The sequence below is a fragment of the Eucyclogobius newberryi genome, unplaced genomic scaffold (genome assembly GCF_026437365.1).
Source record: "Eucyclogobius newberryi isolate DKJ021-1_F unplaced genomic scaffold, fEucNew1.0.hap1 SCAF_21, whole genome shotgun sequence".
Taxonomy (NCBI): Eukaryota; Metazoa; Chordata; class Actinopteri; order Gobiiformes; family Gobiidae; genus Eucyclogobius; species Eucyclogobius newberryi.
In genome coordinates, this window is record NW_027315846.1 from 18,787,692 (window position 1) to 18,811,384 (window position 23,693).

General features: G+C 41.5%; 1 protein-coding gene across 1 annotated transcript in view; it reads left to right on the plus strand.

Annotated features, from left to right (window-relative positions):
* The window catches only part of crim1 (cysteine rich transmembrane BMP regulator 1 (chordin-like)), a 39,621-nt gene extending 16,153 nt beyond the window's left edge, over positions 1-23,468 (plus strand). Inside the window, exons 5-15 of the mRNA XM_072457950.1 lie at positions 5,253-5,432; positions 6,887-7,090; positions 8,774-8,902; positions 9,541-9,694; positions 12,531-12,652; positions 15,518-15,736; positions 17,815-18,030; positions 20,274-20,486; positions 21,013-21,129; positions 21,350-21,528; positions 21,744-23,468. Of these exons, the coding sequence (XP_072314051.1) occupies positions 5,253-5,432; positions 6,887-7,090; positions 8,774-8,902; positions 9,541-9,694; positions 12,531-12,652; positions 15,518-15,736; positions 17,815-18,030; positions 20,274-20,486; positions 21,013-21,129; positions 21,350-21,528; positions 21,744-21,935 (1,925 nt within the window). The 3' untranslated portion in view covers positions 21,936-23,468. The remainder of the gene's footprint in view (positions 1-5,252; positions 5,433-6,886; positions 7,091-8,773; positions 8,903-9,540; positions 9,695-12,530; positions 12,653-15,517; positions 15,737-17,814; positions 18,031-20,273; positions 20,487-21,012; positions 21,130-21,349; positions 21,529-21,743) is intronic.
* Positions 23,469-23,693: the final 225 nt, after the last annotated feature.

A 23,693-nucleotide genomic window follows, 5' to 3' on the forward strand; every position in this document is an offset into this window, starting at 1 on the left:
TGCAAGGACCAGTTATTGTCATATTGTAGCGATTAAACTTAGTTACCAATGATCAATATTTTTTAATGATTTTGATATGTTAAAGGGCTCTAGTCCTCTGGTCACATGTGGAATATGATAAGCACTAGTTAAATGTGTCAAGCCGTTTAACTCATATGAAGAAGTTATACTAAATATAAAAGAGAGTAAAAAAGGCCAAAACTAAATTTGGCCACAGTTATGCAATTTACATATTAATGTTGATGAAGCTAAATACTACTCCAGGTATGTTTTTGATGAGGGAACATTGCTAGAACATAGTTAAAAGCTCTAAAAATGTAAATTTAGCGCTGTTTACCACAGCGGTGTCATGGGTTTGCCTGCTGTTTGTCTCGCCCATCTTCTCCCCATTTCACGCTATAACTGAACATCTTTAAAATATTAGAATCATTATAAAAAATAAGAAAGAAATGGATTGTTTATCTATTTATTTAACCTTTATTTATCCATATAGGTCAATTGTGAATGATTTCTTAATTACAACGACATTCTGGTCAAGAGGACAAAGAGCAGAGCTGCAGTGCAGTGCATTCTATACAAAATAACATACAGATGAACAAAATAACAGCCGAGCAGCTAAGAAAAAGTACTAAAGAACTGGAAAGTAACAACACAACACAATTATCAGCGCAAAATTATCTTTTCCAATTATGTACGATGGAGGAAAGTTATGTAATTAATATAATGAGGGGATTTTGGAGAACAGAGATAAGGGATATTAGGACAATACAAGATGAGGAAATCTGTCTGTAAGTTTAATTACAATGATTTTTGAGATAATAAAGACCTGATACAAATTGCCGTAGACATTGGTTGTATGGAATGACATTTGCAATTACTACTCAATGCCTTGAGGCGAGAAATAGACTTGACTGGCATACAAAGGGCAAAATGTTGATTAGTATGATGATTAGTATTATAATGTTGAGTCTTATTATCTGTGGCAAAGAAATTGTCCTTCACTCGCCAGAGGAGGCCAAGGAATTATAGTAAGGACCCCTAAAGGGAGAAGCGCAATGAAAAGAAAGAAAGTGACTATCCGAATCATGTACAGTGCGTGAATAAATCTGGATAATACGACATAAATAACAGCTCTTAGAATGGGGCTTTTGCTGCTGATAAGAAACTGGAAAAACACTCTGAAGTCAAAGAAAATGGCCTACAGTATACAGTCAAGTGGCATGTCCAGAGCCTGCCAGGAAACGTCAGAAGGCAGGGAGGGGACCGGCGCTCTGTTGACTCTACGCTCCTGACAAATATTCCGTGTTTTACCAACAGAACAAATTCCCATTCTGGACCCTCCGCTTGCATAAATGAGTGCTGTGTCCTGGAATTAATGGACTTAACGAGGCCACTGACCAGAAAAGTGCTTAGCTTTCACTTTTGCTGAACAGGAGTGCAGTGTCAAAAGGCGGCCTGTCTGCTCACACGTCCTATAGAGAGCAGGTTCAACAGTTCATCGATAGGAATGCTTTTTATGTGGCCCATCCTGCTGCCGGGGAGGGTAATGCTGGGGGGCAGGCCGGCGGGGGCACAGCGGCGGACGCGGAGGCCATGGGATCAGTGTTTTGATAACAAGTGTCTGCTGCTCTTTGCGTCCGGGGCTTGATGTCTTTTGTGTTGGACTACGGTCGTCCCGTTAGAGCTGCATGACTGCGCTCCCCTAGACTAAGACAGAGACGGGGACACGCACCGGGGGCCCCTCCAGTTCACCTCTCCGGTCACCTCCTCTGTCTTAACTAATTTCGTAGCCTTAATGGCACATGTAGTTTGTGTCCGGTTGGAGCTGGCTGGCTGGGTTTCCGTGGCACACTTGATTGTACACTGACATATATAGGCTGGGTCAGTTGGTGTAAAGAGAGTAGCGTCTGGTTCGGTTGATTTAAAATGACCAAATTAGAGACATGGATATTGCAGTCGTCAGTATTTAGATCTATAGAGCACATATCATACATTAATGCATCACAAATACCTTATAACGATCCAATTTAAGTAAAAAAACTGAGTAAAAATAATACAAGAGCTGAAAAACATGCTCCATTTCCACAGCATTTAACAATTCAAACCTAAATATTATATATTTTCTATCAGTATAACATAGGAAGATTTAAAATTTTTACATTTAGTTTTTATCGAAATTTCCAGGTTCATTGACTTCCTGTTCGATACTGCATAATTTATTGATTGAAGTCAAAGTGTAATTTATCCATAACAAGCAATGTATTGTTTTTTACATATTTGGCTACGAGACATTCTAGAACCTACACTTATCACACGGAGTCTTCGTTTTGTCTCCCAGATAATCACAACTAAATTTGAGAACACTAATGATGAAGACGCACTATTGTAAGAAGGTTAATAGATTTTTTTTAAGAGTTAAGAGTTCATTCATGCATTTGTGCAAAGTGTAATCTTTAAAAAATAGACCCTCTTGAGGTTAGTTTGCGTAGGATTTGGAGTCAGTTGTTCTTCCCGTCACTTGCTCTTCCCGTCACTTGCCTTTTAACTTATCCCAGATTGGAACTAGCATAACAAGTAAATTGATGAGTCTTTACGACGCATTTGTATTACAATTGCTGCTATTCAAATAAAAACAATGATCATAGCATTTGTTCGAATAATCAGACTAGTTTAGAACCAAGTACCACCATAATATCAGTACTTCCTAGGCTTCTAAAACTTATTTTGTTACTATGATGATGGTGATTTGGTCAATATATCCAAACTTGACGTCATCCTGCACAAACCAGCGAGCTCGGCCTCCTGTTTACTATCTTGCTGGCAGAACCCTTCGTTCATCCCTTTAGCGAGCCCATGAGAACCGTCTCGTTGGTCGTGGCTCCAGCAAGAATTGAGCAACACTGCAAAAGAACTGTGGCTTTCTTGTGTCTCCGCGACGCTCTGATTTACAGTGCATTGGTCTGATGACGTCTTGTTTACCATTGTTTTGCTTAGTAACCTCAAGCGCAACTTTTTTTCAAAATTCACCCTAAACTATTCGACCGCCTTATGTCCTGCTATAACGAGACGTCACACAGCACCAGCCGAGTCTGTGCCACAAGTTGATTTAGGGATTACTATTGGCTAACGACGGAAATCGCAAGGGATTGTTGCTTCATGTGACTTCCTACTGCTGCTTTGAGCTTTAACCAGCTCTGCCAGGTCATTTGCTCCAAAAAAAAAAGAGCACAAAAGTTAAAACTCCAGCAGCAGGAAGCACATTTCGATCTCCAGTTTGCTCCCTGCTCTCTGAACCCACCTGCTTTGTATTAGAGAGGGTTTTTTTCCTATTTCTTTTTTTAGTCTTTCAGTCTTGCCCCCCGACAGCATGGCGTACAGCTGTAACCTCCACTCTCATTTATAGAAACCACTGGCCCCACATCTGTCTGTCTGTGCAATGCATCCACTGAGGGCCCTAAGTAGCGTGGAGCCTGCAGACGGCCTTACATAACCACATTGCCTCACTTCCCTAATGCTCATGTGTTTGATGAGATTACCCTGTGGTGGGTTAGGATCGCACAATGCTGACTCGCCAAACCACTATGGCACATTTGAATACAAAATCTACTTTGTAAAGTTGAGACGTGAGCAGCAATGTTTCCTTTAATTATCTGTTATTAGCTCTTTTTTGTGGGGACAGTGCATGTTAATGAATGCACATCATATGATATAAACCAGCCATTCCCAAAGTATGTACCGCTGTGGCCCCACTTATCAATCCAGAGATCACACAGGAACAATGTTTTTCACATAAGATGTTCATATATATTACAAGAAATAATGACGACAGAATATAAGTGTTTTGCTAATTTAAAGCAGTACATTTAAACACAAATCTATATGAATTGATTTTAAGCACGTTTTTCTTTCATGTCCTTGTAGTCTGGACAACTTTTTGGGGGCACCCCTGAAGAGCACTTTGGGACACATTGCTTTAAACACCCGATTGTCCCATTGTCGCAATTCAATTTATTTTTGTAACGAAATCTACCGAAATCACAACAGCAGTTGCCTCGAGGGGCGACAGTGGGAACTAAACAATGTTGGGACTTGGCAATGTCCCAGCGTCCCGTGTCCTTAGACAAATGTCCCAGCATCCCGTGTCCTTAGACAAATGTCCCAGCATCCCGTGTCCTTAGACCCTCCTTCTCGGCAAGGAAAGATTATCTGGTTTATGGTTCATCTCTGTAATTACTGGGTTTGTCCACATGAAACAAAACTGGCACAAAGTTCAGCGTCTTCTCTGTAAGTATAAACAACACAACAACAAAAAATAAATGATTTGTTCACAATAGACAACTCCAACTCCAAAAGCATGATTGAAACCACAATACTAATATGACAAGTCTGTGGAGATAACCGTATACACATAATAATGAGGTTCAATGTTTGTGAATTTCTGTTTTGGATGTTTCCTCCAAAAACAGTAAATCATCACAACCATCTGAGATTATGACAACATCAATTTTTAGAACAGGAACACAACCTATAGAAACACATTCTGGATATCCGTAAAGCAGCACTGCGTAAGATTTTGCCTACGAGTTACTTGTGAAGAAGCAAGCCCGCAATCTATAATTAAATAAATGCGTTGTTTTTAGTATCACTGCCTTTGACACACGTCTTTAATTTGCCAGAAATATTCCCCAAGATGAAACATAAAGAGACAGCACATCTTGAGAGAATAGAATCTATCAACTTCTATTAAAAAGGGCCTTGAGGGTATAAAAGGCACCAGCAGCTTGAGATCAGGCAAGTGAGTGGCCCAAGACGTGTCAGACTTCAGGGCACTGTCCCATGAATAATACAATGAGTGTCAGCGAGACTCTATTGACTGCATTTAAGACCAGTATTTACCTGCCACCGGCCGCTGAGCCCAGATTCTGCCAGCCACTGCTTCCTTTGACTCTTGCACCACAGGACCCCGTTTCCTGTGAAATACCTCGTCATGAGCTCGGCTTTCTTTGTCTGACCAATGTCATTCCGACCGCTCAAGCCCCTTTCTCTGTCTTGCACCATTTGCTTCATATAAACATTGGAATGAGCGACAGAAAAACAAATGGCTGTTTATAACTCTGTAATTGATTGTTTAACACTGGGGCTTTTGTGTTGTTCAAGTTTGTGATCAAAACAACCACATGGCTCTCAAGTGCTAATCCCAACCAACTGGAATTAACGTGGATCTTTCTGCTCGGTGCTACCTCTCTCCTCAGTCACCCCGAAGTGCGTGCACAACGGGAAGGAGTTTGCAGAGGGTGACGTGTACCGAATGGACCCCTGCTGGCTGTGTCAGTGCCGCGGAGGCATCTCATTCTGCTCCAAAGCCGAATGCGCCGAGCTGGACTGTGAGAATTTCTACGTTCCTGAGGGAGAGTGCTGCCCTGTCTGCATAGGTAAACTTAACAAGCACATTTGTACACTGTGGGGTGTTGGAAACATAATCTCTTTATAACCTGTCAAGTTATGTCAGTGTGATCATACTTACTTACAGCTGCGTCATCTCCAAACATCATTTTTCCTGCAAAATACTTTTAAAGTGCAATTTGTCGAGGTTGTAAAAAGAACAGATGAGTAACAGAGATGTGCATGTGGTATTAATATTACGATAAAAAGGCTCTCTGGATCATTGTGATGCAGTTTGCGTGGCGAGCTTTTAAGAAAAGAAAACATTCTAAATACATACAGAGAAAAAGGAGCAGCGATTCATGTCAGGTCAGTGTCAGTGAAGGTACAGTACAACAGGAATGTGTAGCCATTATCATCTGTGGAATGCTTTCATCTCTTACATATGGCTGCTTTTACTTGTTGCTTTCCACTTCAGACGAACAGCTTTAAATGTGGGACGATAGATGCAATATTTATGTTTCACGCGTAATGTTAGCTATGCAGCAAATTACTGGAGTGGAATCTCTTGATGACACTAGCATAATTATTAAAGTCCATATGTTACATTTATAGGTTAAAGAAGTAGCTTACATTTTTACTAACCTGTACTGTAGTTTAAGGCAGGTTTAGATTATGTTATAGGTTGCAGCAGTAGCAGTTGCAATGAACCAACTAGAATATATTATTTCGGGACATTCTGTAAATCATCTCCATTACATTTTAACATAACATGAACATATACATTGAATTTCTGGGCAGAACCAAGGGTCTACTTTGTATGTGCCGGCCAAGTTTTAAAAGCACTATGGCAAAGAAGAACTGCACGCCTCAGATTGGTATAAAACATTGCTTTAAGTTGTTGAATTCAGTTTCCCAACAATATTTGAGCCACCAGCTCAAAGTAAAACATGAATAAGTCCTGAAAGTGTATTAAAGAATTAGACTGCATTATGAAATGTTCTCCGTCCAAAAGAATAGATCCTTTTTTTGCTTAATCAGGGCCAGATGCTGTGGAAGCAGAAGGGGCAAACAAAACTCCTGTGCACTGTGGAGACTCCTGCTTTACTCTAACATAACACGTAGCAATGTAACATGAAGGTATAGTTAACACACAAGGAGAGCCAAGGAACACTTACGTGTATTTGGAGAAAAAGGGCTGCCACTTTATGGTTTCAGTATCATATGGAAACCACTTGCTGTGACCTGTTGTGACCTTGCTTGAACTTGTCAGCATGCTTGTAAAAAGATGCTCACAGACAGTTATTTAGCCAGGTGGAAATGTATTGAAAATCACTGAAAAACTATTTTCCTGTGCAAACATTGATTTGTATTTCAAAGTCAACTCCGGACAGCTAAACTAAACCATACTTCTTATCTAACTGCATGAGGATCCGATCATACATGAGCTTTTCTGGTTTTATTCCCTCTCTTTACCACTGCATATGTCTGGCTTACCTTTCAGATGTAGAATTACTGTCAACGGACAGCACTATGGCGAGCTGCTGGGTGAATAATAAGCTGCGAGCTCATGAGGAGAAGTGGAAAGAGGACGACTGCACGTTCTGCCAATGTGTGGATGGAGAGCCTCACTGCACTGCCATGGCCTGCAAACAGAGCTGCCAGAACCCGGTCAAGATCCCCGGGGAATGTTGTCCATTCTGTGAAGGTACTTTTTCCATTGAGCATGTATAGAAAGTCAAAGCACCAATTATGACAATGATCTTTTAACAGCATCAGCTAAATAATAATGTGTGAGTCTTTTACTGCGCTTTTCCAGATGCTCAAAGTCGCTTTTACAATTTTTGTGAATGATTCAAACTCATTGGTAGTACACTAACACTAACCCTATTGCCACAGCTGCCTTGGCTTCATACTCATACGTTGGTTGGGTGAAATGAGAATGAGAGTACGCTCTGGTCTAAGCTGGTACCAAACCACAAACCCAAGGCAAAACCTCCAAAAACTGAGCCACTTCCGCTCCAGTTTACCAGATAATTTGCAAATGCATTGTGTTGTAGAAAGTTCACTTCCTCAGTACTTATCAAAAAGGAATTTTCGTCACATCACTGTATTGAGTTGAAGTAATAGGCAATAATCGGGATAAAGCGTTGAAAGTCTTGAAATAATCGCAGTGTTTTGCCGTGTTTGTAATCAGCAGTTTATTACCGAGCACTCTAATTTGAGATTTATTCACTTTTGTCTGTGTAGGTCCTGCGTATTCCCTCCTGCGCTGGGCTACAAATGTGGTTGAGTGCTCATTAAAGGGGAGGCCAGGGAGCATTCTTGGCGCTGCAGGGTTCTTTGTGCTCCTTTATTACCTTTGCCCGCCAAAATGAGACCCACCTGTGCGCTTTAGTCTGTGGCCTGCCTCTCAATGCAGGAGGCTACATAATTGCGGTGGATCCCTTTTTTGTGTGTAATTAGTTACAGCTTGTTGGGCTGTGAACGTGGCGAGGATTAGGCACCAGCAGTTGGAGTTGACGTGTGCGGGCGGGTGTTTATCACGTTGTGGGGACTTAAGACTGTACTGTACACACTCATGGCGACCAGCTTCCCTTACGTGGACAAAAATCAGGTCCCCATGACGTAAATCCTTCAATATTAGATCAGTGACATGGCTTAAAGTTATGTTATGGGTTGCAGTTACAGTTAGGGTTTAGGTTATGGTCAAGCAAGTTGTAATTATGGTTAAAGTTATGGTAAATCTACAGGAAATAAATACAATAGGGCTGCAGAGACTAATCAACTAAATGTAGTACTTAGATAATCATAATCTTATCTGGACTTTACAGGCTCTAAAACACATGCAAAAACACTCCTTTTATAACAAAATCAAAATCATCAATAATACCGGTACACTTTATCCGTAAATCATCTCTATCCAGACGCCTTCAGTCATTATTTCAATTCAATTTGGTTAAAAATGTGAAATGGTTGAAATTGTTAATTGCAGCCCTAGAATAAGATAAGATAATCCTTTATTGTCCATGTGATATTTCCATAAAGTGTGGAAACCCAACTACTATGTGCATTGGCAGAAAACACATGCCTTCAGAATAATTCCAGGCCTGGGCAGTGCTAAAGTGCAGCGGACACTATTATCTCCACCGTTACAGATTAATAATAGGAGCCTCTTTGACACTCGGGTCTAATCCCTCTCACTGTGTAACCCACCCTGATGTAATTGCCCCACGTTTACCGGTAATTACTGTTTACTCCAAAATAAGAGCAGTGTGAATAGGTAGCTATTAGACTTGGCTCAGAAAGCAACATGAGGTAGTACACCTGAGGCACACAAACGTGGGCCTTGGCCTTTTAACAGCTAAACCGTCACTTCTGTTCCTTTCAGAGCCGTCCTATGAGACTGTGAGCCCACTCCTGTGTCCGCCCCTGGAGAACTGCACTCTGTCGGGCACAGACTGTCCCTATGGCTTCCTGACAGATGAACACGGATGTCTTCTGTGCCAGTGTCTCAGCAGTAAGTTCACTTGTGCAGTAGCATGTCACAGGGCTGCTGGACTTGCTGGAGCATATTTGTGACATGATGGATTTGGGTTTGCTTGAACGCTAACCTTGTGTTTGCTCAGGACTAATGTCAGTTTGAAGAAAAATGTGACTTCATATGAAAATAATGTGCATGTACAAATACTGTTATTTTTCTACTCTATGACATGCTTAATATACCATACTATGGTATACAGCCCCATATGTTACAAATGTATTTTAAGATAAGATAAGATATTCCTTTATTTTCCACACATGGGGAAATTTCATTGTTGCATCGCAGGTAGATACAGAGGAAAAAGACAGATAACTTATAGGAAGTTTAAAAAACACTCTAAATAGAAGAGCTCTTTTTCTTTCTATTTTGACCATCTCTTCAGTATTTGTTCTCCAAATGCATCACCTGTCAATGGTTTACCACGATTTCTACTTTGAGAGCAGGGTTTATAGTGTTTACATAGTTCTTGTCAATGTCAATTTAACCAAAACCGATACTCAATATACTTGTCAGGTAAATAAAAAGAACAGAGGGAGCACCACACCATAAACAAACTGCCAGATCATAATATTCAGCATTTCTGAGTGTGACTGGTGTTTGACCTTTACCTTCAGACGACTCCTGCCCCGCCATAGCCACGTACTGCTCCCTGCAATGCCCCATGGGATACGAGAGGGACGACTTCGGCTGCGAGGTGTGCGAATGCCACGTCCCGGTGCCCAAGTGCCGACCTCTGACCTGCACCAAGACCTGCCCCTACGGATACGTGTAAGTACATCCACGCAATCCCTTCTGGTCCGCTTGTCTTTTGCATAGTGTTCAAAGGGATTAGTCAATTACATAAAAGATCAAGGAATGTGGGGAGCAAAGTATCTACATCTGTAAACGCATTCTCACAAGACAAAGAGGGCATAGTTCAAGTGGATGAATATTGTACAATTGACTGTAGCCTTATGTCTATTTTCATTTCGGGTAAATGAGGTAGAACATAAAAAAGTTCCTTCCTGGTGGTCATTTAAAAGTTTGAAGTTGAGCATCTGCCTCATACAAAGCAATCCGACATCTGGAAGCGTTCTGCGCGGTCCCTTGACACTTTTCTTGTTTTGAAGTGGTTATTTTGCAATGCAAGTTTGTTTCTTTTTGAAGAAAAGCCATGAACAATAACTAAGAACGTACACAAACTACTACTGTAATGCAATTTTCTGCTTACAGTTGGTCCAAAAGTCTGCAGCGCGCCTTTTAACTGGAACACGAAAAATGTAGCTATGTTTGCACTATGTACCTTTTTGTTCCCCTCGCAGTTTCCTACATTTAGCGATAATTCGATCAGCCAGCAGCTCGTCTCTCCGTGCTCACAGCTTCAAAGTCGGTGTGGAGCAGCTGCCCTCTGTCCGTAATGGGACTACACACTTAGAAGAAATAATTTTAAGACAATTGAAAGGGGGTGATGATCAGGGCCACATGTTCTGCACTGAATCGACTGAGATACACCAGTCAAGACAGAACATTTTTTAAATAATCAATGGCAGATTGGACATTTTTGAAGCAAGTGTGTGTTCGTGCTTCGAGTTCATCTGTTAGACATATTTTATTGTTAAACCAAAGTAGCATTAGAGGAAGATTTGTAGTTAGACATCCTTTTGTGAGCGTCTCCTTTGAAAGTTTAGATGAGGTGCATAAAGCTGTCGTCCCTCATTGTCCTTGTTCCACCACATCTGCCACACACGTAGAGGATGGAATCACATACTTCATGGTCGGTTATCAGCGGGACCTTAATTCCTCTCTTAAAAATGGGGAAAAGTTCAGATAAAAACGCACTATATATCATGGAGTTTTCTGAATGATCCTGTTTCTCATCCACAAAGGCCCAGGGCTCAACATGGGCCCGGTGTGTCTGTGCGCGCTGCCAGAAGACAGAGGCTGAGAAGGGGGAAAGAGCAGGAAGTCCAGGGTTTATCCTCCATAAGCAGCTGTTTAGGTCGGAGCTGTTAGAAGTCTGAAATCCTCAGAGAGTTTGCCAGCTTCACAATGGAGAACTGTCTCTTCTCACTGGACCCCTACACTCTGCCTGCACAGACAAAGGCACAAAAGATCCCTGTGTTTACTCTGCTTCTATTGATGACATCCGGTGCAAACTGAGCCGTATAACAGTAAACAGGTTTTAATGTAATGTACTATATGGATGACACTTTGCTGTATTGCACAACTTACTACCACCACAAATCTAATCCAGGCAGAGTAGGCATTTTGCAATTTTGTGTTATGATTATTGTGTGAAGAATCATCTCAATTTGACTATTATTCACAATTATTGATACCATGACAAAACAAAACAACATGGATGTTTTTAATTTTGATGTCATGTCTAATCTCATTTCTATCGTACAGTATCAAACCAGCAGGGAAATATTCTCAATGATAAAGTAAAATTGATGTTAGATTAGATTTATTTGTCATATGTAAATGTGTTTGGGTGAGAAGAACCTGACAATTCACCTAAAAACAGCACAATAACAAGATCACCTGATAAACTTACTTATTTGGACTATAGTTTGGATTTGACATGACTTAATTATGCTTCTAAAATGATCACAATCATGATTTTTGTTACCTTGTCACACACCCAAACACATGTTATTGCACGTGGCAAGTCCTGAAACAGTAACGTCTTCTTTCTATTACCTGTCTGCGCTCTTATGTAACAGTGTTTTTACATATGTCAAACCGCAGCACACAAAGCTTATTGTTCGCAGGCACAATACGATTCATGTTAGCCCCACTTTCTGCGCCCTTCTGAGACCCCGACACCGGACTCCCTATCTCCCCCATCCACCCGCGAGCTCAGATTGTGCTCGGCATTCCGCACAGCATCTTCAAACAGCGCTAAGCTCTCAGGTCACCGCTCTCCCTCTTATTTGTACAGTGGGGCTCCAGTCCATCGCTCACTCTGTTGTTTCTATGGCTCTCACTGCTGCTAGAGCGCCACTGTTTGTACAACTTCACATGCGATGGCCAAACCACTTCCAGTAGTGCCATAAGCAGCCTCCTAGTCTATGCAATGCTCTTTTTTAAAGCCTTGCACGTTCATGTCTCATCGGTCGGATCGTTTGACTCATTTGGCCTCGTTTTCACCAGTCTATAGAATTATGGATTGAGTGCTTATTTACCGAAATGGTATAAAAGCAGCTCACGTTGTACAAGCTATTGGATTGCCTTTCTTTCCGTACTGTAATCAGCTCAGAATTGGTCCGAGGATTCTTGCGTGGCTGCCAGGGGGCTTTTTGGACATTGAGGACAGTAAACGGGTGAATTGGAAGCATCTGAATGGGCTTACGGTTGCTTCTCTCGCAGACTCTACGGGTAGGTATGAAACGGCAGGGATCTCACGTGTTGCCCTTTTATTTGGCCGTCTTCAAAGGGACCTAATAGAGAGTGGGGGGGGAGAAAGCAGCTCCAGATGTTGATTATTCCCGGCTTGAGGATCTGGCTTTCACTGCACCACAACAACACCACGTCCCTTTGAGACCTTTGTGTGTACATAGTGGCATTGTTCAGCGCCCCGTGACTGATTCTTATTTGTGTTTCTAAATGTGTGTCTTTGCAGGAGGAACAAGCACGGATGTGAGATGTGCCGCTGCGTCAAGTGCCCTCCGTTCACCTGTGACAAGCACTGTCCTGAAGGGTATCGGCAGAACAAGAAGGGCTGCTCCATCTGCATGTGTAAAGGTAATGAGGCGTACACGTGGTGGGCCGTAATCCTTTGGTCGTTTAGTTGATTAAGCGTTCGATGGTGTCTTAGTCGACCAAAATGTGTCATGAGTGTCATTTATATGGAAAAATGCGAAGATATGGAGTGAGTACTAGTACTTTCCTGTATAAATAGTATTTTTTGCATGAATTCCTGTGGAGTTGTAGTTTTTAGAATGCAGTTTGGGTTAGATACTTTTCGATTAATTGGTCAAAAGTCTTTAGTCGTGCCAAGAATTTCTTTAGTCAACTACAGCCGTACAGCGTTCACTCTGGGTCGGGGTCGAATCCGTCTTTAGTCTTGATGTTTGGTCCTTTGATAATGAAGGGACAGGTTGAGTTCTAGGTTTAGTACCAATGTTTATGTTGTATGTGTGAATGCAAAGTCATTAAGGCAAAACTGTAAAATCCTGTAGTTTAGACCTTTACAAACTTTTCATATTTTAGTCTTCTCCCAAATGTTATTGCTCCTTTATGTGTATAGAATTATTTTACTATTATTACTAACATTAAATTTCCCCCTGAACAGACGCAATGTTTGTTTAAATAAAGTATCTTTATGCCTGTTGCAGTAACACATTTTGATATTTTAATATTGGTAACTCTACTGCTTACATCTTATCGTACGACATAAAGTGTCAAAGATTCCCCATAAGCACATAAAAAACTTACAAATTGGATCTTAAGCCACAAAAAATATAGTTCCAACTTAAATTTATTGAACGAAAAGTCGATTTTGTAATGATCGTGCCTAGAAATACTTACTTCACTTGTTGCACCTGTTATTAATTCATTTCTTAGGTTTGCTTTATGGCTGTGGTTAGTCTTTTTACGTTTTTACATAAATACATTCTTTAAGACAATAGTCTGGCTTCAAATACACTGATTCAAACTCTTTATGCTCAACCTCTCGTACTTTTGATCCAAACTCTTGATTTGGGAATGACTGCGCTAAAGACATATGGTCTAGTCACTTAAAAGTCAAACTAAGGTCTTAACCACTACAGGCCATAAAGTGTAATCTAATTCTATAATAGTATAGCTTCAAATAGGAGGTTTTTATTCTCTTTTCCCCTCATGGCTCCAGTTCAAGACCAAAATGTACAGCCTGTTATGAGATCTGTGTCCATGGCATAAGTCCTGGGAATAGGATACACAAGCATAAAATTAGACATAGATCATCACCTTTTCCATACAAGAGCGCCTTTGTATGGGGTGAGGAGGGACATGATGGCAGCAGATAGCGGAGGCAGTGTGCGGCGTGTGTGCCACTGGGCTTCTCTGACCTCTCCCTGCTCCTCTGAACACACTCTTTAAAGTCTTGCTTGTTTTGGTTCCTTTCGGGCCCTAGCTGCGTGTGCTACTGCAATTAGTCCTACCCAAACCCCGCAAGGTTAAAAGCATGCCTGCCCTGCCACATTTTATGAGAAATGTTTATTTAGATGCCAATTTGGATGCATTATAAATATTCTCAGGCTAAAATACACTTTACTGTTTTCACATCACAGCATCTGGCTCCTTCAGCGCCGCAAACAGAACCAGCAGCTTGGGCAAATAGGCCCATGTTTACCTGAGTTTGAAAATATCTCAGATCAGGCCCATCTGTGGAAGGCTTAATGTGTGGAGAAGGGAAACATTTCATGCACATGTGTTTTCAGGGTCTAAATGCTGGATACAGGTCTCTTTCACCTTTCATTGGATTCATTCATTCATTGGTCTTATTTGACAGGATCAAAAAGCCGACGAAGACAGAAATTGTTCGTGCAAACTTTAAGACAAAATGATTCATACTGTGTTTTCCTGAGCGGTCAGATGAATTCCTGTGCAATTTGGTCAAACTTTATCATTGTTTACTTTCTTTATGTAAGACATGACGTCCTTTTGAATCAGGGAATAAAAATAGTAACTAGATGCAATCACAAAGAAGAAGATATTTTCACAGTCCAATGACAAACGTAAGTAACTGACGTCAGACAAATGGAAGAAAAGGACATTCAGACTTAATTTGGAAATGGACACGTTCATTTAAATGAAGCGTTTATTTGCTTCTTTTGATGTTTGGTTTACTTGTGTTTTTCACTCTCTGGTCGCATTCTGTATTGTTCTGTGTTCTATGCTTTATATTTGTGCAAAAATTCAAAATAAGTGCAAAAGGCTTGATCTTGACCATTACAAAAAAGTGTAGGTCTCTAGTGCTTGTAATTTTCATTGTGTTCTTTTTTTTGTTAGAAATGTAGCATCGAGACTGATACATCTCAAACCTTGTACAGAAATTGGTATTATCAGATTTTGAAACATGCTAAATACGAAATTAAATGCTCACTTAAAACATTTTGACAATATCGCAGATTGGCGGGTTGTTCCACTGCTGTATTGTTTTTGCTGTATCTCTATGAACATTTATCACACCCTGGCACTGGCAGTAATATAAAGTGTTTGACGTTTGATCCTGAGCTCTATACGTATTGAAGATTCATAACGAAGTGCGAATAGATGATCAAATAAACAGTGAACACTCAGTGGAGCCTTAATTTGGGATATTTAGTGTTACGATTTAACGATTATTGAGACTGTCACCAAACACTTTCTTTCATTCTCGTGGTCTGACATGTTACTATTCCTCAAGTTTGTGACAACTCGACATAAAGTTAAAAGTGACAAAAAGTTTTTCACATTTAGGTCTAACAAATACTTCATTTTGCTTCTAAAATTGTCTTATTCTTTGGTTCTTATAATTACATTGTCACCGTAATAATCACAATTATCGACCAACCTAATAATCTTGACATCCCAACAACAAACTGAAATCATTCATGTCCCCTCCGTTGTGTGTTCGTGTCTTAGAAAGCGAGCAGGTTGCGGTCACCACGGCGACAGCACCAATGCCCAGCTTCTGCCTCACCTCAAATGGGCATCGGTACGAGGAGGGCGACAGCTGGCACGATGGCTGTCGAGACTGTTACTGCCACTCAGGGCGAGAGATGTGTGTGCTCATCTCCTGCCCCGTGCCCGGCTGCCCCAACCCAGTGGTCAGGCCGGACCAGTGCTGCCCCACCTGCGAGGGTAAGTCCAGGGAGCGGGCAACACTACTAATAATGACGCAGAAAAGACAGCAAAACTAAGCCTCTCACATCTATTCTTGCCCTTTTTTCCATCCATTTCACCGCCTTAAACTTTGCTTTAAATGTCTGGATATTCTGAAAGTCTTGATATTTCTGGAGAAGTGACAGCTTAAATATTGAGGAGAGAGAGAAAGTAGCACTCTGGCAGCAGTCGGTGGAAAGAGCTAACTTTTTGCAGATGTCTTGCTGCTCTCACAAGGATGTTTTCAAATGAATGAGGACGCAGACTGCCCGGAGCTTGTTTTAACAGATAAAGGTCTCTTGTTTCTTGACACCTATGACGCTGACTCCACTTAAAAAGGGACAACACTGGATTTTCCTGAGTGCATCATGTATTTTTTACTTTATTTATTATTAGCCCTACTGCCCTATGACCTCACAGTATTCCATCTTTTATGCAGAGTTTGTAATTATTTTGGTTAATGGACCTAATGTGCTCAAATAAACGACTCAATTTCTACTTTTAAAGGGGACATATTATATATATTGTATTTTCCGGATTATAAATCGCTCCGGAGTATAAGTCGCACCAGCCAAAAAATGCATAATAGAGGGGAAAAACAGAACAAGTCGCACTGGAGTATACTTTTCAGGGGGGCATTGATTTGATAAAATCCAAGAAATGCAATTTAAAATAATAACAGATTAGAGAACAAACATGGTGAATAGGTGTACATATGCTAACGTTACACATTCAGCTACAGGGCGCATTGACAACCAACTGTAGTAAGTTATTCAGTTAACTTAATTCAGATAACTATAGCATAAAGAACATGCTAACAAGTTTACCAAAGCATCAGTATTACCCCAAATGACTAAATCCATTGAATTCTTCTTCCTAAACAGCAGTGTCTGTTCTTCAACACCAGACAATAGACACTGCACGGCAAAAGCACCTGCATCGACACCGAGTTCAGTTACAGTCGTGCGCTGAAGAGAAAGCTGCGATCATACCTCATACATCCTCCTTGTTGAAGACTTTGGTTTAGTCCTGCTCTAGTCCTGGTTTAGTTCCAGGATTAGCCTCGGTTTGGTCCCAATTTTGATGCAGTGTTTGCGAAAGTACAACATTGTTTTGAGTAGTTTTGACTAGTTCCGACTTTACTTGTACATACATTACTGCGCGTGTTACTCAATGCACAATGTTTTGATGCACAATTAATCACAACCTCGGTGTCACTTCTAAACAACTCCCCGAACTCCAGAAATAGAGGAAGTGCCTGTTCTTCTTCTGCGTCGCTGCGTCGCTTTAGAGCCCTCTTGTGGTTGTCATTTGAAATGCGGTTTCCAGTGTGAAAATAACGACAACCATCTCTCTCTCGGAGTATAAGTCGCACCCCGGCCAAAACTATGTAACTTATAATCCGGAAAATACGGTAAATGGACTTAACGGTGTTTCCTCATTATTAACTTACTTATTTTCTTCATTTCTATGGATGTTTGGGTGTTGGGAGTAATCCTGAATTGTCCTGCATTCAGAAAATTCCTGTTTTCACTTACCCCTTATCCCCGCCCACTGTCCTGTACTTGCAATTATTCAAAACATTTTTTACATTAATCTTTTTCAAAAAACAAGTAAATGAAAAGCTGTTGGTTGCTATGGTGAAACTGCACTATGAAGAGGCGGGGCTTATCAGATCTGAAACGTTTCACAATGAACAAAATATTAAATAATGATTGTGGTTTAATACTAACTTAAAAAAACTAACACAATTTTTGTTTTTGAAATGTTTGTTCAAATAATGATGTTTTTAAAGTGCATACATTACCTTTTAAATATTACTTGAAAAATATTATGAAAAATAAACAAACGCACCAACCCCTTCATTCCTCCTAGTGCAGGAATCTGACTGAAAAGTGGCGCGGGAGGCAGCAGCAGGTGACTGTAGCATGAGAAAATCTGATCTTGACAAATGAAGCATTAAATCTCACTATTATGTCGATATAAATCTAAAGTTATTACAAAATGCCTTCCTTTAGAGCTGCACGTGACTTCATTCGTTGTGTGTTGTGCTGCAGATGACTCGGGCAGTGGTCAGGCCGAGGGCATGGACATGGTGGTATGCAGGGCCCCTGGAGGAGAGTTCTATGTGGAGGGCGAGACGTGGGACCTGGACGAGTGCACGCGATGCACCTGTCGACGGGGGAGAGTCCTGTGTGATACTGAAGAGTGTCCTCCGGCTCTGTGCCATTCACCCAGCCGGAACAAGGACACCTGCTGTCACGTGTGCCCAGGTAAACGCCCAGAAGCTGACCTGATTCTGAGGAGGAAGTAAGTGGGGGGGGGAGACATTAAAGGCTTCAATGGGAGTGTGGGAACAGCCTGGAGTTGATTGGAAAGTGTTCAGAGCATGTGGTTTTGGAAGGTCCTGCGTGTAGCGCTCAGACGGGGCAGTTTTATGTCGGGCTCATAAAGAAACCAGCCAAGACCGGTTGGGATCTTTGAAGCAAGGAAATAAAGAGAGAGGAAAGGAAATTTGCAAAAGGAATTGTTATTAAAATGATACTATTTAATGTGTGGTAATGTAATGTTTATGTATTTTGTCGATCTAACCTCTTCAAAACTCCTTTAATTTTACTTTTGATACAACCTATGCAATTATTACGTCATAAGGCGCTGGTACAGCTGGCAGCCCGGTGTAAACGCTCTCTCTTCTTTCTCACACTTATTGTGCTTTATCTCCTATATTTTGTAAATATAGTTAGTATATTTTTTCTATTTTACTGTACGATAGGGACACGCGCTGGAATAGTTTTTTAATTCAACTGTTTTTGACTTTTTTCGGCTGGATTTGAGCGTTTTTCGTTGCGTTCGTTGTGTTGTTGTGACGTGAGCTAGCTCCGAGCGAGCCCACCAGCCCCCGCGCGCCCTCCGGCCGCGCTAAAGTACGGCGTGTCGTCGGTACACGTTTATATACACGTTTATATGAAAGAGGAACTTCACGAACGATCGGGACACGCACTGGAATCGCTTTAAATTAACTTGTTTTGACTTTATTCGGCTGGATTGAGTGTTTTCGTCGTGTCGTTGCGATGTGTCTTGGCTCTGAGTCCCCCGGCTCCGGCCCCGCCCCCCGGCTCCGGCCCCGCCCCCCGGCCGGCGCCGTACCGCGTTTCCACAAAGGAGGAACTCATGAAACTGCGGACAACAGTCGTCTTACCCGGAGATCGTCACGTTATCCCGTCGCAATACAGACCTAACCTAATACTGATGTGCAATTCTGTCTTATGTGCAATTACTGTGAAATTCATGTGCAATCTATGTGCTGTCGTGACACATATTCATGTGCAATTACTGTCGGGATCACATGCAATGGTATTTATTTTATTTATTTGTCTATGGGAGTTTTTATTTATTTATAGGAGATCTTCTACTGAAAGTGTTTTTCAGACTTCCTATAAGTGATCTGTTCTTCTGTATCTACCTCTGGATCTACCTGCGTTGCACCAATGAAATTTCCCCATGTGGGACAATAAAGGAATATCTTATCTTATCTTATCTTATTATCATTTATTTATTGGGACATCTTACATGTTCCTTCATCATTTTTAGTTAATCAAAAACTATTCCTTACCCTTTCACTTAAAACATAAAAGTCATCTGGAATAATTCGATTTATGGGGACTACAGGAAGTTAGGACGATCACTCACTTTGCAGAGGGAAGTAAACTTTGAGGCAGATGATTTGCTGAGGTAAATACGCACAGAGAAATACACAAAAACCTGTATGTACACATGGTGGTTTTGTTCATAAGATGCGGCCTCTTCCTGCTTGACTGTGAAGATGTTTTGCCAGAACTTCCTTTGCAAACAACACATTTTTATTTAGACTTAGTCCTCAAACACACATCATAAGCAACAGCAGTCGAGAGCTTGAGGCCCACAAATCAGCGACGCATGACTGCCCCGGAGGCCGCTCCTGCAGAATGCCACTGCACCTTATCGCTGCATCTCCTTGCCACAAAGGCAGATTGACTGAGGTCCTTTGATATATGCTAGAGCTTGGTCACCAGGAATGTGGGAATAATACACATCTCCCTGACAGCCTTATGATCTATGTGTGCACCGGGCAGCATGAACGTTTAGCCGATAGTCAGCTTTTGGTCTATGCTGCTCCAAGGCCTGATCAACCAGATAAGAAGACAGGAAGAACTGACAGCTGCCACATGGAAGCACTTCTGTTTGCGCTGGACATACAGTGAATCATCTTATCTCTTATCTTAAGCCACCCCTAAAGCCCCAATAACTTTCATGGACTGAGATGTTACACAGGCAGGCGGCTGCTGAAAGCTGTTCACCTCATCATGTTGAAAACAGACTAAATTGTTCACAAGACAGATTTAAGAAGCACTGACAGAAGGAGAGCTGTTCAACAAAGTGATACATGTTCATGTAGAAAGATGAACATATGAAATGTAATAACAATAACTAATGAGAAGACTGTAATCCTGTAACTAACTCCTGTCCCTGTGTGCAGAGAGTCCTCTGCTGCCGGTGGACCGGAGCCAGCAGGAGTACTGCATCACCAGTGATGGAGATGTGCTTCTGGCTGGAGACTCGTGGAGGGCCAACGTCTGCACCAGCTGCACCTGCAACAACGGCACCATTGAATGTTTCTCCCAGCGCTGTCCCGCTGCCAGCTGCAGAGTGCCCGTCCTGCGCAAGGGCCAGTGCTGCCCACACTGTCTGGGTACGTGGGCTCTGACAGGATGCGACAGCTGAACATGCATATTCACAGTATGCATTACATAAACATCTATAATGTGCTTACACTATGACATGAGATACTGATTCTTTCTATTAAGAGAGTAAAGGGTCATGTCAAAACCAAAAGCCCATGTACTCATGTGTTTGTCCGTTCGATCTAGCCAACCTGGCGCTGCATACGCAAACACAGCCATTCCCAACAACATTCCATGTGACAAACACTCAGTTGGTTGTGAGTGAAAGTACTCCCCCGGGCATCCGCACATTCACACGTGTTTCCTGTCCCCACTCTCTGTGGCAGCACAGGAAGTCAAAGCCCACTGTCAGCTTTTCCCAAAGAGGAACACCGCACCACAGAGTCCTATTGTTGGCCCTGAGAGGGGGTCCGAGGCCTCTGTCCTTAGACTGAACTTTTTATGTAATGTTTACACACAGTGGAAGGCGTTTATGCACTCCCTGTACATGAGTGACTATATAAGAATGTGCTTTTATGTGTTGTGTGTGGACAGAAATGACAACATCAGTCCCAGTGATGATGTCGACCAGCACTCCTAAGAAAACCATCACGACCAACAGAGAAGTGTGGGTCAGCACTGTGACTGTGCCTCCACTCATCATTCAAACAGGTATGACAGGCCCTTTTACTGTAGTTAGGCCCATTACTATTGTTCCTCACTCATTACAGCTGTGTATCTGGTTGAACATCTATAAACGTGCAGACATATGAACTCTCGTGGGGAAAGCCTCGTTGATCTCCCAGAGTTTGAGTTGTCATTTGGGAGGGACAGTAGGGGGGCTTTGGTTACTTTTGCATCACTCATTACTCTCTCCGTCTCTGTCCCACAGATGAGCCTCATCTGGGAGAAAACTTCCCGAGCCAAGCAAAGGTGGCGCTCATCTACCAGTCAGCAGCCTGGATCCTGGCCGGTCTCCTCCTGGCCGTCATCATCTTCATCATTGTAGCATTACTGGTCAACCGGAAGAAGAAGTGGGTGCAGATGTCGTGCTACAGTGCACCAAAAAAGGTGTGACTTTTTTCTTTATTCTTGTTTGTTAGAACGATGGAAGCAATAAAGCAAAACAGCACATTTATGAATGTTCTGAAAAGGTTTTCTTACAGTACATATTGTAGCATCTTTGCAGAATAATGTCTCAGTATGGCTTGTCAACAGTATTTTATTATCTTTTGTAAAAAAACAAGCATTGTAAAATTGCTTACAAACTTCTGTTTTTTTTGCAGACTGTAATACTGAAGAAACATGTCAACAAAAACTCGGTTGTCTACATGGAGCCATCGAAGGAGAGTAAATTCCAAAATGTGAAGAATGACTGTGGCCTGATCAACTTCTCCCCCGACTTGAGCACCTCCTGTGTGGACAAGATGACCATCCCCAGAGCCAAGCTGAGCATGGTCAACGACTGGAGCCGCTAGACCACGCCCACCCTGACCCCGCTCTCACAAGACATTAGAACTGACTGCACTGTGAGGCCGACCCGTTCTGTCCATAACAGAAGTGGATTTCAACCTTAACTCTGGCAGTTGGGTTGTGTGAAGAAGATGGACAATCTAAGGCCATTCCAAAACCTGCCTCACGACAGATGACAGCAACCAAAAACAGAGTTTGACTGTCATCGTGTGAAATGCCTGAAACTGAGAAACTAAATCAAAGCTTTAGGACTTTAAACATGTGTATACGGATGCTGCTTAAGTGAGCAGCAGTGGACAGAACTGATTTCAGGGGCCATAAGGCCAAAAGAACTGATAATCCTATTGGATTTGACCGCTTTAGAATGTGTGCTTTCCATCATAGTTTTTGTATATTTCTACAGTATTTGTACTTGTGCTGTTCTTGGCCTTCTCTTTTATTATTCTCTGTGTCTCAGTGGGGCCAGAGAGAAAATGGCAGTCTGAACATTTCCCCTTACCAAATTTAGTAGTGACACACATCCCTTACATATATATGGTGGGAAATGTATGTTTCAAGTCGTTCCATGTACTAAAGTAAAACTGTTTTAAAATCCTTAATGACTGTTTAGATTCATGCAATTCATTTTGCATTCAAAGGCTTCACAATGTGATAGTTTTAGTTGGGGGGAAAAAACAAAAACATCCTACAGTGGAACATTCACATCTCATGACGATGATGAGTATCACTTTGTATTTGGTCATTCAGTGAATGTTTGCCATGTTATGCCTTAATTTGATTGCCTTAAATAATTTTATTTCACTGTCCCAAGCCATTTTAGAAAACTTTTTTCTAAAATTCTTGCAGTTTATACAGTCTAATTGTGAAAATGTGTGAGAATAAGGTAGTTTGTTGGTAAATGTGATGGTACACATTAGTGTGTTAGTGGTATGGCACTTTTCTTGTAGGTGTTTTGTTAGAAAGCCCACTGCTGGATTCCTGTAGGGATAAAGATCCTAATCAGGGATTTGAGAGCATATGAAGCACATGGACATGTTAAACCACTCCAGTGAACAGGCAGTCGCTGCAGAGGATCTGACCCAGTCTGCTCCAAACAGGAAAGGACAAAAGGCTTTAGATTCCACACACCAATTGTTTGCCAGTTTCTATAATTTCTTTTCTTTGAAAAGTTGGTGGGCAACCAGTTCTTATTGAAGTGTAGTTGATTTGTCTTTTTGATAACCTTTTGCTTTAAATAGAGGCGACAGTAAAAGCTTCTGTGTAAAAAAAAAAACGTAGTTTAAAGTAGTAGACAACAGAGTACCTTATTTATTTTTTCACATAGCTTTATTTATTATTACTAAACTATAGTTTGTTTTCTTTGAAAATGATCTTTGGTAGCCAAAGCTGTTGTACATTTTAGACCATTTTCCTTTTCTATCTGCTCTATTCTATCCAACTTTATTTATTTGTGTTGCTCGGTAAACCATGTAAATACTATGCTGCCTTGATGAACTGTATGTTTACACTCATTTTGACCAATAAATGTGTGAACCAAAGGACCACAATGGTGATACTTGGAGCAGCAAACTCTTACAACACAATGTCTCATGTTGGGCCTTAAGAACAATGTCCTCTCCAAAAAAGTTAGATCGCCTTGGTTTTTCCTCTGTCGGAAAGGCAGGTGTGCGATGTGGCCTTTGGAGGGGCAAAGAAGGCATTGTCTTGGGTTTGAATCAGCCTCTGGTTTATGCCAATGCCCAAGAACAGGCTTTGTTGTGCCG